Below are 16,492 nucleotides of genomic sequence, written 5' to 3' on the forward strand. Positions count from 1 at the left end.
TTAGGAGAGGAGCGCAGATTTAGTCCTGACTAAAGAAACCTGTCACTCAGATTTCTCTCCGGATGGAGGGACGCGGAAAGGAGCCGCCTCTGCACAAACGGGCCGTCCTGCTTTCCCGGCAGAGAAACCTCTGAGGAGCTCTAGAAAAACAAATATACAAGGGCTTGTCTCTCTTTCCCTGGAAGCTGTGCAAGATTCGCCGTCTCCTTCCCGAATACAGGGGGCGGAGGGGATCCTCCATCCTGGTGGCTGGCTCCCCATTAATTGGCTTGGAGGAATAAACAGAAGGGAGCTTGTTTCTGGCTGGCGCCCTGGTACACGCTGGGGCTGTAGGATGAGGGACAGGCCAGAGAGATGCTCCTGCCTTTGTAGGGCTGTGAAGTTAAGGAGGAAGGAGAGAAATGTAGGAGCGGTGAAGAGACAAGTTGTTGTGAAGAGGTGGACGAGGGAAGGGGGGAAGAAGAGAGGGAAAGGCGAGGACGAGCGGGTGCACTGCTCCGGCGGTGGGGAGGGCGGGCCGCCCTGGGATGCCCCGTTCAAACAGCGCAAAGCAAATCGTTGGCTTTGTTTGGACCGGCAAACACCTGGGTGAAGCCGGTCAACAGTGAGGGATGCTCGCGGCTGCCCTCTGTTTGCCTCGAAATAGCTGGAAAACGGGGTCTTGCCTTTCCCGAACTCGCCTCGCGGGGGGACAGACTCCTCCGGCTCGGGTCTCGCCACCCCCGTGCGATCTGCACCCCAGTCATCGATCAGGATTTGTATGTTTTCCCTCCCTTTCACTTTATCTTAGTGTTTGTGCGTGTCAGGCTGGGCCTTATTTCATGGCTTAGGCGTCAAAGGTTTTAACTAACCCGTTTAAATTACTTCGGCAACAACACAGTGAAAAGGCATCGCCTATGAATAGTTTTACTCAGGTGAAGTAATTTCCACCTGGCTTTTATTTCTTATCACTTTGCGTAGGGGAAAACAAGCCGCGTCTAAAACATTAGGCAAGTCCGGAGAGACTCATTTCTGGAGGGAGCTGTATGGAGGCAGATCACCCCTCCCCGCAGAGGGAATCATCCCGCCCACCGGAGCAGCGGGAAGAGAGATGGGGATGGAGGTGAATCCCGAAGACCGACTTCGTGGGGCAGGAGGAAGGGTGGGCCGTGCCTTCGGACAGTGACTTGCCTGTGGGATCGTGAGGTTAGGACGCTTTTCCTGAAGTTCAGGGGACGAGTTCCCAGTAGCCGAAGGCAGCACTAAAAAGCCCTTTTGACTGGGACGCTGTTTCACTTACGTCTTAAAACTTAACTTCACCGTTAACTCAAAATAGGTATTTTTGTGTTTTTCTCTCACAGGAGTTAGATCTTAAAAAAAAACCAAACCAAAACACAACCAAACTCAGAAAAACAAACCACAAAAGAGGGTTCTATCTGCAATGAAGCCACACCTAGTTTTCAAAGATTGTATGTATACATGCTTTAGAGAGGGTACAAGCAAAACTTTGAAACCAAAAAATGTTCCTCTCCATCAGGTCCACACGAATCAGTTTTTCGTTTCCTGACCTTACTTTTTTTCGTTTGTCTTAAATAAGGACTCGGAGAAGCCTGGGGCCACTCCAGCCGAACCAGCCCACTGGATAATGTTGGACGGGAACTGGGATCCCATCTTTTGCAGGTACTGGCCTGGAAACGACAGCCATATGGTATTAATGATTAAAGAAATCGTTCCCTCTTCTGAGCTTTTAATTGCCACCTTGACTAATTTTTAACTGTCCAAGTGTTTAATAAAAAGGGAGGCAGGAGGGGAACAATTTGAATGTTGTGTGTTTTCCTGGGTCTGTGATTTGGTCCCTCCAGGTCCTTTGCCCCAGCATCGTCTAGCACTGGGTCCACAGTGAGGGAATCACAGTGTGCCCCAGTGTGCCGAGGTACAGTAGCATGACTCTTCCCCAAATTATTAACAAGGTGACAAGTCTCGTCAACGTTCTGAAGGTCAGGATGGTGTTACAGGGAGAGGCTCTAGAGACAGGTTAGGGAAGGCTGTCCTGGACAGAAGGACTCAGTGGGCACAGAAATTTGCAGAGACACGAGTAAGGCAGGACACATCTGAAAACTCACAGCGCTCCGCAATACTAATGAGTAATAGCTGTTACCATGACCATGCATTTTTAGTGGAGTCATGTTACCTTTTGGGGGTCTATTCTGCTCTCGGCACACCCAGGAGTCCCATTTATGTCTGTTGAAATGTACCTGGCAAATTGTCTTATTTACACTGTGGAGAATTTTAGATTTCCTTTGATCGCTTAAAATATCCTTAGGAAATATGAAAGTGCTAAACCCCCAGTGACATTCGAAATAGGATAGGAGTATTCAGGATTTCTGGGACCCACATAATAATCACCAAGTAACCAGGACCTCTTCTTAGATACTTCCCAGGCACTTTACACTACTTCTGAGCTCGGCCACTCTGAGAAGTGGATTGTATCTCTGTGGTCCAGGAGCTTTAGAGAGATTCCTGTCCAAGACTTGCCTATTTCGCTCCAACTTTTTGAATAATCAGACCCCGAGCATGGATGCCTGTTTGCCAAAATACATCAGAGGGACAAGTATTTCATGGATCTATCTGTCTATCTTCTGATGTATTTATATTCCCATCCCTCACCCTTTTCTGCAGACGTTGGACGGTTTCATATTTGTCGTGGCTCCAGATGGCAAGATCATGTACATCTCCGAGACCGCCTCGGTGCACCTGGGCTTGTCGCAGGTACGCTGTGGGGGCCCACTAGCCCCCTGCTTGCCTGCACCACCCCCCGCGACTGACAGGCTACGGTGAGCGGTGCCGGGGATGAGCCCCTCTCCTCCTCTTCCTCCCCATTCTCCTCCTCTCTCACAGGTAGAGCTGACCGGTAATAGCATTTACGAGTACATCCACCCCGCCGACCACGATGAGATGACGGCGGTGCTGACGGCCCACCAACCCTACCACTCGCACTTCGTGCAGGGTAAAGTACACAGCACCCCGCCCCCGCCCGGCCCGCGCAGTCGAGGAGGGGTCCGTGCAGAGCCAGCGCAGCCTGTAGCTCACCCCATCTCTGCCTTTCCCCCTCCCAGAGTACGAGATCGAGAGGTCCTTTTTCCTGAGGATGAAGTGCGTCCTGGCCAAGAGGAACGCGGGCCTGACCTGCGGGGGCTACAAGGTGCGTGCCTGCGGCCAGGACCTGGTTCCCCCCTTACCAGCCTTTCCGTGCCCCTGTGCCGGGAGAGCGGTGAAAATGGGGAGAGGAGTCGGGATGAGCCCTCTGCCCGCCGAGATTGCCCCAGCCCAGGATTCTTTCATGTGGTTCATTTCTCTCGAAGTTTCAGGTTGAAGAGCTCAAACCACAAAACCAAGCAATCGAGATCGCCGTGGGCTGCTTTTGTTTTGGTTTCTTTTTTTCGATTTATTTATTTTGTTTTTTAAACCGAACCTCGCACAACCACTGAGGTTCCCGGGGCGTCTGTGGAAGCTGTCAGGTGACACAACGGGAGCCCTGGGTTAATTTATTTCTTTATTGGGTAACTCGTCAGCTGCAGGGGCAGCTCTCCCAGTCAAAGGTTTTGTCCGCGTGCTTCACACGGTTCTGCCCGGGGCTCCTGGGTAAGGACAGCCCTGCTCTCCTACCTCCTCGCTGCTTTTTCAGCCAAACAAAGCCGAGGAACGGGTTGTACCTATAAACCAAGGATATGTACAGTAGACCAAGAACATCTGTTGAACTAACTCCACGAAGAAACACCCTAATACTAGAGAAGTAAGAGTGGAAGTAGACAGCAGTCATCTTCATGGATACATTAAGGAGATACACCTAAACCTAAGATACTTTTTGGCGACGGATCGTGCCTGCTCTATCTATATAATATACATATCTTACACATGACATACGCACACATGTAACCTCTTTCTCTTACACGCATACACTCCTCATTACAAAGTTGTAACTGGATTGGCACTTCCGCGTCTTTCATTTTTAGAAGAATAATAAAAGAGCAGTTAGGAGGTGGGCCAAAAACCACTTAAGCCAGTGGAAAAACAGATCTCATTGACTTTAATGGGCCTTAGATCAACGCTGAACTCTCGTACGGGGAAGAACTCAACCCCGATAGAACTGTAGAAAACCCGCAGCCAGTGCCGCTTTGCCAGTGCGGAGACGCGGGACAGCGACTCTCGGGAACCCGGCAGCCTCATCGGCACCGGTTGTCCGGGCCCTCTTCGTGGGGAGGGACGCCCGTCTCAGCACCCCCTTCCCCCCTGCTAGGCAGCCGCCAAGCTTTCCTGTGTCTCCGGCAGGTCATTCACTGCAGCGGGTACCTGAAAATCCGCCAGTACAGCCTGGATATGTCCCCCTTCGATGGCTGCTACCAAAACGTTGGGTTGGTCGCCGTGGGCCACTCTCTGCCGCCCAGCGCCGTGACGGAGATCAAGCTCCACAGCAATATGTTCATGTTTCGGGCCAGCCTAGACATGAAGCTCATATTCTTAGATTCCAGGTAGAGCTGGGGTTATTTCTAAATCTATTCTCCTAGCCCCTCCCTTGTTCTCCCCCGGGCCTCCTCTCCTGTCCTCTCACCCACTTATATTTGCTGCTTATGTCTCTCGCAGGGTAGCTGAACTAACAGGTTACGAGCCCCAGGACTTGATAGAGAAGACCCTTTACCACCACGTCCACGGCTGTGACACCTTCCACCTGCGTTGCGCACATCACTTGTGTAAGGAGATGGTGTTCTTGTTAAAGACCCTGCCCCCCCTCTTCTCCCTCTGCAGAAGAACTTTGGGGTTGCTGGGATTTACCTCTAGGTCGGAACGGGAAAAGCCAGCTCACTGGAGGGGAGAATAAGCATCTATCTATCTGCATCTAGTTAATCAAGGTTAGATATAGATTGAACTACAAGCTGGAGGGAGAAGGACATGGAGGGGGATTGGCAATGAAAAGCTATTTTTTCATTCTCATCTCCTGGTTGTAGGACAAGCACTGCCCTGCCCAAACCTTAGGAGCTCCATTCACTTCAAATTCTGATTAGGAAAACCCTTTTTTCTTGCTCCAAAAAGCCATACCAGTGAAATTCAAACACCTTTGTTCCACTTCCACCCAATCTCACAAATCTTATCTGTGTATCTAATTTTGACTGCAGTAGTGGGCCTGATTCAGAGAGATGTTCTTTATTCTATTTTGATATCATCATGACATTAATACATGGATAGATGAATAAAAAGGATATTAATTTCCGGTAAGTTTCCTTTCAGAGAATGTAACGAGCAGAGATAAAACTCAAATACAGATTTATAGAATTAAATCTCGATGAGGATATGTCAGGATGGGGGTGAGTCCGTAGGATTCGTCCCCCGTTGCCACTCTTCTCGCCTCTGCCGCCCCGCCCCACCAATCTCTCCGAGTAGCCTTTGATAACGACCTCAGCTACTGACATCAACCCTGCCCGGGGGTCACCCTTGCCCAGGGGTGGTTCTGTTCCTACCGGTTTCCCATGTGATGCTAAAGGGTTCCTAACCCCTCTCGTCGCCTACAGGGGTCTGGGGGGAGTGTGCGCCCCCTTCCCGGGGTTGATCCAACTATAGGAAGGAGCCGCGCTGAGGCTCTCCCCGCTTTGTCCCCGCAGTGCTGGTGAAAGGGCAAGTGACCACCAAGTACTACCGCTTCCTAGCCAAGCACGGCGGCTGGGTGTGGGTGCAGAGCTACGCCACCATCGTGCACAACAGCCGCTCCTCCCGCCCGCACTGCATCGTCAGCGTCAACTACGTCCTCACGTAAGTCAGCCTGGGGCCGCTCCGAGCTGCGTGGGGCCGTGCGGGGCCGTGCGGGGCCGAACCCCGCCGATGGGCACCTGCCCGTGCGCCCCGCGCCGGGAGCTGCGGGCCGGGCCCGCGGCCGCTTCTCCCGCCCGCCTCTCCCCCTCGCCCCGGTGTGGCGGCTGCTGAGCCCCCTCGCCGCCGCGCTGACCAGGGCAGGCTCGCCAGGTCTGCTAGGAAGCACACTGAGCGCTTTCATCTAGATGAAGGGTTTCCCGTCTGCCTATTTCTTTCTCTTTCGAGAGAGGAAAAGATTTAGAGGTTTGTCACCCACATATTTTGCTGCCCCCTCCTTCTTTTTCCTTTTTTTTTCTTTTTTTTTTTTTTTTTTTTTTTTTTTTTTACTGTTCAAATGCACCCAGCATTAAATAAAATTTAATGCAGCGTAAAAGAAAAGGCTTCCACTTACCGAGTTATTTATACTCAACAAACAGGACATCTGTTTTTCTTTTCAAAAATCTGGGGTTTGAAGTTCTTAATTTCATCCAGAGTCTCTATCAAAGCTTGGAGATTTCTTTTTTGTTCTTGGAGTGTGATCCTTACAGTGAACCACAAGAAAGTTGGTGACCAGAAGGGTCAGTTAAACTTTTTTAAAAATAAAATCAAATAGAATTAAAAAAAAAAATAAAATAGAGTAAATGCTGAGGTACCGCATATCTTAATACATCTCCCTGTATTTGTGGATGGCTAGGTTGTGCTCTAGCTTAGACTGAAACAAAGAGGCCCAGTGAGGAAGAAAAAGCTCGGTCGGACTATTTTCAAGTGTTTTTCATGGTGATTGTTAGCATCTCCTCTGGACACGGCAGTAGCTGCTGCTGGCAGTACTGATGTTTCATTAGGGTGGTAGGACCGGTCGATCGGTAAGGACGGCGGTACCTCGTTGATCCTGGGGGCCTGTATATGCCTCTGTTCCGCTGCTGCTTTTTTTTTCTTATTCATATATTTAGTTTTTTATTCTGGAGACAAATGTAGGTATAGGAAGCGTCCGAGAGGCACAAGCCTCCCCCCTCCTAAAACTGCGGCGATGACAGCATTATGACCTTGCCGTTAAGGCTTTCGCATGCCCAGATGGGGAGTGATTTGGAAGCCCAGTTTAAGGCATGCTTCCCAAAATAAAGTGGCTCGACGCGTAGGCCACGGCTCTAGTCATGTATGGAGGTGCGGCTGGTGGAGTGGTAAAGAGGCTGCGGGTCACGATGCATGCACTGCTAGGGTATAATCAGTCCCTTTGGTGTGTAAGGTCATAACGGGCGCAGAGCTCCAAGATGGTCAGACAGGGGTTACTGCGCCTGCATGAAAAAGCAGATATTTGGGTTAGCACTTTGATGTAGGGAGTAAACTGCGATTTCCCTTTAAAAAATCCCTTTTATTCCCTTTAAAAAGGTATGCGGCGTAATACCCTGGCATTCCCTCAGCAAGGACGCCTATCAGCAGAGGCGTTATCACCTCTGCTCTAGCTATTTTGACCATTTGTATGCCCATTTTCCCTGTACCAGTCCCTCTCTGTATTTTTCGCCGTTTATGTTTCTCAGTTAAGTCCAAGCACCTGCCTTAGGTGAACGGGGAACTGCAAAGAGGGAAAACAGTGTATCGTAACGCTAAGAAACAAGGAACTCGAAGGCAACTAGCACACTGGAGTGGTTTTGCTCCAGAAACGCTACTTTTCTATGAGCATTTGAGATTATCCGTCGTTTCCCTTTTCTTTAGTCCTAAAAGGGTGAACATCAATCACGGAATTCTGCCTCAAATGATTGGAGTGGAAATGAAACATCCCAGTGGATCTGCTGAAAGCCAGCTGGGCATTCAGCTCGATCTGTCCCTTAGTTGCCGGGTGACCGACACGGCACCAGAATTTCAGGCTGGCACAGCATAGCAAGTGCTCTGGTACCCCCATGGGGGCCGGTCAGACAAACCCTTCAGAGCTGTGCTCCAGCAGCATGACTGGCTGTACCATGTGCCGTCCTACCCCCTTGGCTGCGCACAGGTGCTGCGGCCACCACCGGTGTCACACAGCCCAGGCGTCTGTCAGCTCCCAGATGTTACCGAGGTCGGGGGCACTGCGGTCAGCCTGTTCGCAGGCCGTTTGCACCTCCGCAGCCCGCTGCTCCGGGGCCCCTCGACCCGCGGGGGCAGCCGCCGGACAGCCCCTGCGTGTCCGCGGCTCCGCGCCCCGGCGGGATTTCCCCGCCGCCTGGAGGCGGGGCGCCTGAGCACTCTCTCCCGCCCTCCCAAAACGGCGCTGCAGGGAAGCCGGCTTCCCCCTCAGAAGCGGTACCCAAAGAGGGAGATTCCTCCGCCTCAGCTGGCTTATCATTGGAGGCAGTGTCTTCATATTTTCGTGCACGTATATGGATTTTCAGAACCCGTTTTCAGCCAGACTGACATGTAGTAGGACTACAGTTGTTTTTTTAAGACTTCCCTTAGAGAATGAAGTGGGCAACTTTGTTACTCGGTGTAAGTCTCCAAGTCTCCCCTTGCGCCCTTTTCTTAATTGCCTCGAGCGCGGAGGACGGCGGGAGGGCAGAGAGGGAACCAGACTGGCTAAAGTGGGAATACTGAAAGCTGGGAGGTCCAGTATTGGCTGCGGCAACTGCCATGTGCTGCCGACGGCTGTAATCCAGACACCAACACTGTCTAGCTCTTCATTAGGGCGCTGTAGAAGAGATCGCATCCTGCTTGCTTCTGCAGCAGGGCTGCTGCTGCTGCAATTGCTGCCCTTGTTCCAGGGGATAGGTATAACTTCCACTTGAGCATTATCATTATTATTATTATTGTTATTATTATTATAATCGTCATCATTATAATTATCATCGTTATCCTACTTCTCTGCCTAGCCTACCATTCAGAAAAACATACAGGGAGAACAGGCCTTGCCATGTGCCAGGGGGCTGTAAGCAGAGAAAGGGCTGGCTTTTAAAAAAGTGAGATGCAGTCAGGCTTTTAAAAAAGTGAAATGCAGTCATCCTCTGAAATGGGTAACTGGAGGTAGACGGAGCTTTTAGGGAAAGGCTCATGGTGGCAGAGTTGGCCAGGGGGATGCTGAACTACCTAGAGCAGGCTTAATTTTCTTAGTGAACTATTCAGAGTCAAGATGTTATCACTCAAATGAGAAAGATAGGTGGTAAAAACATAGAGGAAAATGAGAGGCTATGGGAACTTGAGGTTTTCCTCTGGCGTGAGGTAGGCTCCACTCCCAGAGGGCTGGACAAAGGTCCTGTAGCACTCAAAATCTGCAAGTGTTTAATATACTTTATGCTGGTATAAATCCTATAAATACTGTAGTTCCTTAAGGATGGCACTGGATTATGACAGTAAACCAAGAGAGGCTGAAGTGAGCAGTACATGTGTGCACCATGGGTTCCTCCCACGCTTCACCCACGGGGCAGTGGGTGTGTGGCAGAGCCCCTGGTGCAGCTCCTCGTGGAGGCACAGGCACAGATTTGCCTGCTGCAGCCAGGTCCTGTTACAAACCCAAAGGGGAAGAACATGCTTACAGAACAGAAATACAAACCTTTGCATACTGACTCCTGTGTGTGGAAGCCAAGGAGAAAGTGAAAGAGGTACAAACTAGTGGGGTTTTGTTTTTAAATAACATAATTGCAATCCCACACATTTGGGATTGCAAACTAGAACTTGAAAGATGGGATGACTCCCTCCAAAAATTCATTTGAAAATCGGAAATAGGAAAATCGCAAAAGGGGTCATAAGCTTTGGAAGATGTGCTGCAAATTTCTGACCTGCTGGGTCCCTGGTTCCTTTGCACAGTACTTCTTCACTCAGGGAAAGACCCAGGATTTTTTTCGGTTTGCTCATGGGATAAGGAGCTTTTTCTCACTGTTGAGAGGAGCCTGAGTGCTCTGTTTTGGAAAGGAGAGGATACCGAGTGCCATAAGTGCCAAACTGATCTGGAGCAGTTTCAGTGCAGGCTGAGCAGCAAGAAGGAGAATCTCTTACCTTGTAGCTTCCCAGCTCACCTGGTGGTACTGATGATGAAAAAGGAAAGAATGAAAAAGAGTTTATGCAAAAAGAACTCCCCACACCTCAGTTAAAAAAAATAAAAAAGAGGTGATTTTCATTTTCCATAAATCTCAAGCTCTGAGATCATGAATTCTAGGCTTGGGACAAATGTTTGTAATAAGTATATATACAGTAGAGTGGCAATGGCATTTTAGGAATACGAGGAAAGGTGATTTTTTTTTGCATAATAGTGTATCAACAATTAATACAAATGACCTTTAAGGACTCCATCTTTAAAGCACACATATTTGCTCTTCTTTGTATTCTGCTTGGCATATGTGAGTACAGACACAGAATATTTGTTTCTTTTCTTATTTGTTCTGTACACACAGTCACCATATCATTGATTATTAGCTGTGCATGTTTATCACATAAAGGGACTCAAGTATGAGTCAATTAATAGAGAATGCAACTGCTGAAGTTAAGTTTATATTTGGATCGCAAACAACCCTCTCTTAAACAAATGGATAATGCAAAAATCCTTTGACGTTCTGAGCATGGGCAAATATAATAATTTGTCCCCAGAGAAAGCTAAAGAAACTTTCCTATATACATTTTGTCATCCTTTATCATTTAAAAGAATAGCAATAGTGGTGACATATACAGATAACACGGATTAGGTACCTAATTGTGACTAATCTCTCTCCTAATGATATAGCATGTATTTGATATAGTCCCAGTTGACCTGATTAGGAACACAAACCGAATGCAATTTATTTGAAAGATTATTTCACAAATGACTGCCATATTGACAAATGTTTTACCAACAATGTGGTCGATGCAATTTAGAATAAATTAACCATTAATTGTATCTACACACTCACCTTTGAATTATTATTACTATTCATAGCTTTGTGTACTACCAGATTTGAAATGATAAAGATAGCAAGGTACTATCTTTATGTGTGATGGCTCAGACTTAAAAGCAGTCCTTCCTGGCACACTGAGTGGGCCTTAAGGAAATTTGTGTTTCACACAGAAAAAAAGCTCTCCCCATATTTATGGACAGTTACATATTTTAATAGCTTTTCATAGAAATCTTCTTTTTGTCCTCTCTCTAGGACATGAGGTCTCACATCTGTCTCTTCCTAGTCAATGGGAGAATCCAAAAATTTATTTCCACACCCATACGCCTACCTTTCTTGAGAATTTCTTTCAAACTGACCTAATTGGAATTGCCACATCGTTCTCTCCTTAGTCAAAGGTAGATATAGGTTGTCTGGTATCTCCCGAGTGTGTGATGGAGTGTGAAGGATAGTGAATACACTGGGAAAGTTACTGCTTGCAGAAGTAATCCTGTGTATACTTTCTGTGATGGTTTCAGTCTAGGCCTTCCTGGAAACCAGCTTGTAACCAGGAAGGAACTAGGAAGGTGACCAAGGAAGTATTCCATGCTATTCCTTTACGTAACCTAGGGTATAAATAAGGCATTGATAAGATAGTTCGCTCTCTTCCTTTCCGGCGAGGTTCAAGAACGGTGGGTCCCTGTTTCGGTCGGGCTTATCTGGAGCCGAGGCCTACATATCATTAGTGAAACTAGTTGTATGAACAAGCTTAGTCATCCAACCTGTAATATTCAAGATAAGGCTTTGTAACTTTAACTGGATAATGTTTCGGATTTTTTCTTAAGTAGTTGTAAATAGTAGAAACCAATTTGCCCTGCTACTTTTCCTTTATATTTCTCTGTATTAATGGGAATTTTTGCCACTTGCTTAATTGTGCACAGTACTGGGTCCCATTTTTTCTGTTCAGTCTGAAATGTACTTTTCCTCTGACTGTAAAGCCTACCATCATTCATGTAATTGGATTAGCAATGTAAATATATAGAGGAATTGTTTTAATAAATCGGAATGTTTGGGAAGCATATGCCTTGAAGAAAAAAATATAAAAGGATTCCTCTTGAAGTATAGCTCTTGCAGAAGATTCCTCTTGCAGTATTCTGTTTGTTCACCATTAGTTTTTATTACAGACTTGTCTCCCTGGGACATTGTTTATGTATTTCTTGCAAATAGGAGACAGGCTTTTCCAGGTGTTCACAGTACATTTCTATAGTTCTTCTTTGTTCATGTAGGGACTTTCTTAGCTACCATTTGTTTAATTCACTCCAAATCTCTATGCTTGTATTTAAACCAGGTGACTGTAATGGCCAGGGCACTAAAACCAGAGCCTGGAGTCACTGTTCCTATGAAGAGTTTTATTTGTTAGAGAAAGGATAAAAGGACTGCAGCTCAGACCTATGGAAAAAAACCCTCCAGTCATTAGTTTAAATGCACGTGTGCTGAGAGTCTCACACGGCACGAAATTCAAGATTGTAAAAAAGTGTCTTTATTCCTAGGAAGAAGGGTGACTTCAAATGCTTTCCACTTCATCATTTTCCCGTTCTTTGTGCTGCCTTTGGAAACACCCTCCTCCCAAACACTGAGTTACAGATCTTGTAAAATGTTTGTCTGGGGTTGAGACACATTCAGCAGGGGCAGCAGCTGAAGCAATTACTATCTCCAGCTGTCTGCCTCACTTCACTGATGAAAGGTACAGGGCCTGCTCCAGGGACTCTTACTCCTAAAATGCCACGGTTTATGGTCTAAGGTAAACTGCCACAGATTTTACTTTACATGGAAGCATTGGACTGTACACTGTAGCACAGCTGTTCTTGCTAGAGAGGTTGTTCACACTTTGTCCTTACTCTGCCCTTCTGCACTCTGAATGGCAGAAATGAGACTTGTGAACATCACTACAGCAGCTGGGCGCTTCAGTCCCTTTGGGGGTCAGTCCCAGTGGTCCTCCCTATGTGGCAGAGCGGGGGAGACAATAGACCATGGGGTTTAGGGTTGTATTCACCACTGTGTGATAGTTCAGAATGCTGAAGAGGAAGTTGAAAAAGTGGCTGCTGGTTTTACCACATCACATTTGTATCTCGTCTATGGACTGTGTTAGTAGCTGTGCAGAAGAAACAGGCCAAGCCGTCCACTATCAAAGGATTCCCTTGCACGCTATCGCTCTCTTGATACTCTGCACAAAACTGGATGCAGAACTGTCTCCTGCTCTCATAACAGCACCAGTATGTTCCTTAAGCAGGCTTACAATTTTACTAGCTCTGCTTCTGTTTCCTCAATCTGTTGCATGTTTGCTCTTGTTGCTCTGTGCTGCATCTCAGTACTGCTGTCGTTCCCATGTTGTTTCACCGTAATTATCAGAAGGTACAACAGGTGTGATAAGTTACTAAACTGCTTCTGAAGCAAGATCTTCCCTCTACATTACGTTGTTCTTGCTAGTTTTTATTTGTACACACACAAATGTGACATTTTGACATGGCCTAAATTAAGTGTTAACAAATAAATCTTTGTCCATTCAACAGCGACAAGTATCTGTTTAAAATCTAATTCTCTTTCCCTCACCTCTCTTTTGTACTTTACAGTGTGGGCCAGGCTCCAGCACACATGTTCGTATTCAGTGGGTTACTTCAGAGGCAGCCCCTTTCACTTTGATGACACTATTTATGGAGGCAGGCACTGCTCTGTGTGAACAAGGGTATAGCATCTGACCCTTCGGGATGGCTGAACTCTGGAATCAATCTCACGGTCTTTAACACAGTTAGACAATTTATTCCTGTTGTTGTCTTTTGTTATGATCCACTTAGTGCAATTAGATTTCAGAAGTCCTGATTTACTAAAGCACTTGAGCACATGTCAGGCTCTAAAAATGCTTAGACATAACTTTCAATACATGATAATATCCTAGTGAATTCAGTTTTGAAATACAAAAAACCCCTTAGACACACTCTTAGAAATGAAAATATTCCTTGACTTTGCCAAATAGAGATGACTTGAAGGACACATTTGTAACTGTGTTGAATTGGGACCTAACAAAGAACAGCCATAGTTTTTCAGCTACAGACCACTGTGTATAAATCTTGGGGGCAGCAATGTTGAAAATAAAAGCTATTATCTGCAGAAGTTTCAGTGCAGCTATGGAAACTCAACTGCCTGACTAATTAAAGTTTGGCTATATCCCTAGCATTGTACAGATATTTTGACATAACCTAGTGTGAAGACCTTTAAACCCATCCAGTATTCAATGTTCTTACATCTGTGCTGTTAGTGAGCAAGCGAACATGCCCTGTTCTCAAGTAGCCTGTAGCTTTGATCATCTCTGTACTACGGTTTGCAGCTCTTAGCCTGGGCTGCTGCTATAGAAAACTCTCTCCCTCTGACTTAAGCCCTGGCTAGCTAAAATCCACTCAAAGGCATTGCATGATATTTTTCTCTTGTTGTTTCCAAAGACTGTTTTGTACACAGAACAAAATAATAACTCTTAATGACTGCTTCATGAGGCATATCTCAATAGAGTATTTGCTCAAATAGAGACTGCATTTGGGGATAAAGAGCTTGATAGCATCCTCCCATTTGCAGCCGAACTTCTGAACAGTGTTCCCCAAAATAATTCTATTGATCCTAAGCTGCTAGTAGGAGAGTTAAAGAAAACTTTTCACCTTCCAAAAGATAATCAGACTCCTTGGTGCTTTCTGGTTTATAAAAAACAGCAATGGGGGTAGGGACATGGCTTCAGTCCAAAGAAAACTGCCTGCCTGTGTAACTATAACTGTATAATATGGGAACATGCTATTAGGGCTTCCATGGGGATATTTAGTGAGTTCAAGAAAGCAACAAGGCAGAAGGTGCACAGCACCATTTGCACAGGTGTGATACTCTGGAGTTGCTCTGTATGTGCTACAGAAGTGATCACCAAAAGCACAGTAAATTTCACACATTGTGATATAGTGGACTTGTTGCACAAACCAAATCAAGTGTTCAGTTGCTTCAGCTGCAGATTAACTGTAGTGTTGGTCCAAAGACAGTTGTAGGTTGGCAGTGGAGTTGATCTACATGAATGCTGTGGACATTTTTATGGGAACAATAAAAGTGTCTCTGCTTAGTTGGAGACACTTCTAAGCATCCAGAAACCCTTGATGAATGTGCGTGTGAAGCAGTGACAACAGAATGACTAAAGCCAGCTAAGGCCCCTGCCTGTCCTAGTCAAAGCAATGACCAAGAAGACAAAGGTACTAGGCAGATGATAGATTTAGGTTTCCAGAGAAGATGAAAGCTAGATGTTATTTTAAGTTATTTTTATTTATTTATTGAGAAATTTTAGATATTCCTATTAACTGTTTTACTACCTATAATCATTTGACCCACTGGAGACTCATTCTTCCCTTTCATAGGCTGGATTTTAACATGGGCATGCATTTCTTGAACTGCGTATGTTAATAATGAATTGTTGTTATCCTAACCATTAAAAAAGTCTTTTGAATTTGATAGATGATGTGGGGCAAGCAGTATTTTTTCAATAGATGGTGGTTTAACTTATTCTGTGGCCCAGAGAGTCTAGGTAGTGAAACAAGTTATCCTACATCAATTTTAACATTTAATGGACCCACTTAATAACCACGTATAATGTACACTTTGAGGAGACAAGATCCGTGATTACTAGGGAAGAATCAAATAAAATGGAGAATTATGTATTACCTTATGGCCTCATGATATTGTCCTTTCTTGCTATTTGTCTCCTGTTTTAACAACATCAAATTTTGTACATTATTTGTCTATCAAAGCTAGATGACCAAGGCGATATGAACAGAGACTTAGACCCAAGTGGCTAGTAATGTGGGTGGGATTTGGCTGCAGTAGAGATTTGGCTGTGCATGGGAACAAGCTAAAAAACAGTCTAACTCTTGTACAAAAAATGAAATGAGAAAACAGGTATATTAATTTGTAAAAAAACCAAAAAGCCATTCTCCCCAAAAAGCCAAAACTCCAATGAGAGCCCTTGCCTGTCTTCCTCCCCTTACCTTTAAAATTTAAGCAAAAGAAGGTTCAGTTGAAAAGTAGTTATTAAGTATTACATCATGCTTTTTTGGTAGATAATGGCACATTATGGCCCTCAGAGGCAAAGTGCTCTCCCTTGGCCAAACCTGAGGAACTTTGGACAAGTGAATCAGAAAGACTTTTGTTTTAGAAAAATATTGCTTCCTAAGGAAAGTGGAAGTCTTATGACAAGGAAGGACTAATCTGATGAAAGAGAAAGGGATCTACTGTAAATGGGATGTCCTCACCAGAAAAAGTCCATGAATCCTTTTGTGCTCAACATGCCTCTTCACTGTGAGGGGCAGCTGATCAGAAAAAGCAGGCTGAAATGATGGACAAGTATATTATGAGGCATGCAGATAGAAAATTTCCAAAGAGGAACAAGTAGAATGAACAGTAAATAGTTTTTCAAGCACAAATGTTTGTCTCCAATAAATTATTCCCAGATCCCAAAAGCTTACATAGAAAGTCATCACAGAAAAGCTAATTAATTTTTCAAGTATTAACCTTAGGATCTTAGGAACATTGTCACAATAAACCTTTAATTATGGGAGACACAGAGGAGTTGATAAAACCTGAAATATCACTAATTTAAGTTTTACAGTAAATTATTAAAAGTAATAACAGCAAATTGTCAGGACCACTCTTCACAGTTTCAAAGGAACTGAAGTACGAAAATGCTAACTACTGTGGTATAGAGTGTAAGATAAGAACAGCTATACAGAATCAGACACATACTGGTAGTGACCACGGGAAATACTTTGGAAAGAGTTAAAAAATATGAGAAG

The 16,492-nt window shown here is 45.6% G+C and overlaps 1 protein-coding gene across 2 annotated transcripts in view; it reads left to right on the plus strand.

The window, feature by feature from the left end:
• Positions 1-16,492, plus strand: part of SIM1 (SIM bHLH transcription factor 1) — a 54,206-nt gene that overhangs the window by 10,126 nt on the left and 27,588 nt on the right. Inside the window, exons 1-8 of one of the 2 annotated variants that reach the window (XM_027731889.2) lie at positions 1,002-1,185; positions 1,577-1,659; positions 2,659-2,748; positions 2,878-2,986; positions 3,096-3,181; positions 4,309-4,508; positions 4,621-4,727; positions 5,634-5,781. In XM_027731889.2, the coding sequence (XP_027587690.1) occupies positions 2,704-2,748; positions 2,878-2,986; positions 3,096-3,181; positions 4,309-4,508; positions 4,621-4,727; positions 5,634-5,781 (695 nt within the window). In that variant the 5' untranslated portion in view covers positions 1,002-1,185; positions 1,577-1,659; positions 2,659-2,703. Of the gene's footprint in view, positions 1-1,001; positions 1,186-1,576; positions 1,660-2,658; positions 2,749-2,877; positions 2,987-3,095; positions 3,182-4,308; positions 4,509-4,620; positions 4,728-5,633; positions 5,782-16,492 lie in introns of those variants that run through there. The other variant, XM_027731862.2, reaches the window with a different exon arrangement.

The sequence above is a fragment of the Pipra filicauda genome, unplaced genomic scaffold (assembly GCF_003945595.2).
Source record: "Pipra filicauda isolate LSUMZ 115617 unplaced genomic scaffold, ASM394559v2 scaffold128_size5466820_pilon, whole genome shotgun sequence".
NCBI classification, from domain to species: Eukaryota; Metazoa; Chordata; class Aves; order Passeriformes; family Pipridae; genus Pipra; species Pipra filicauda.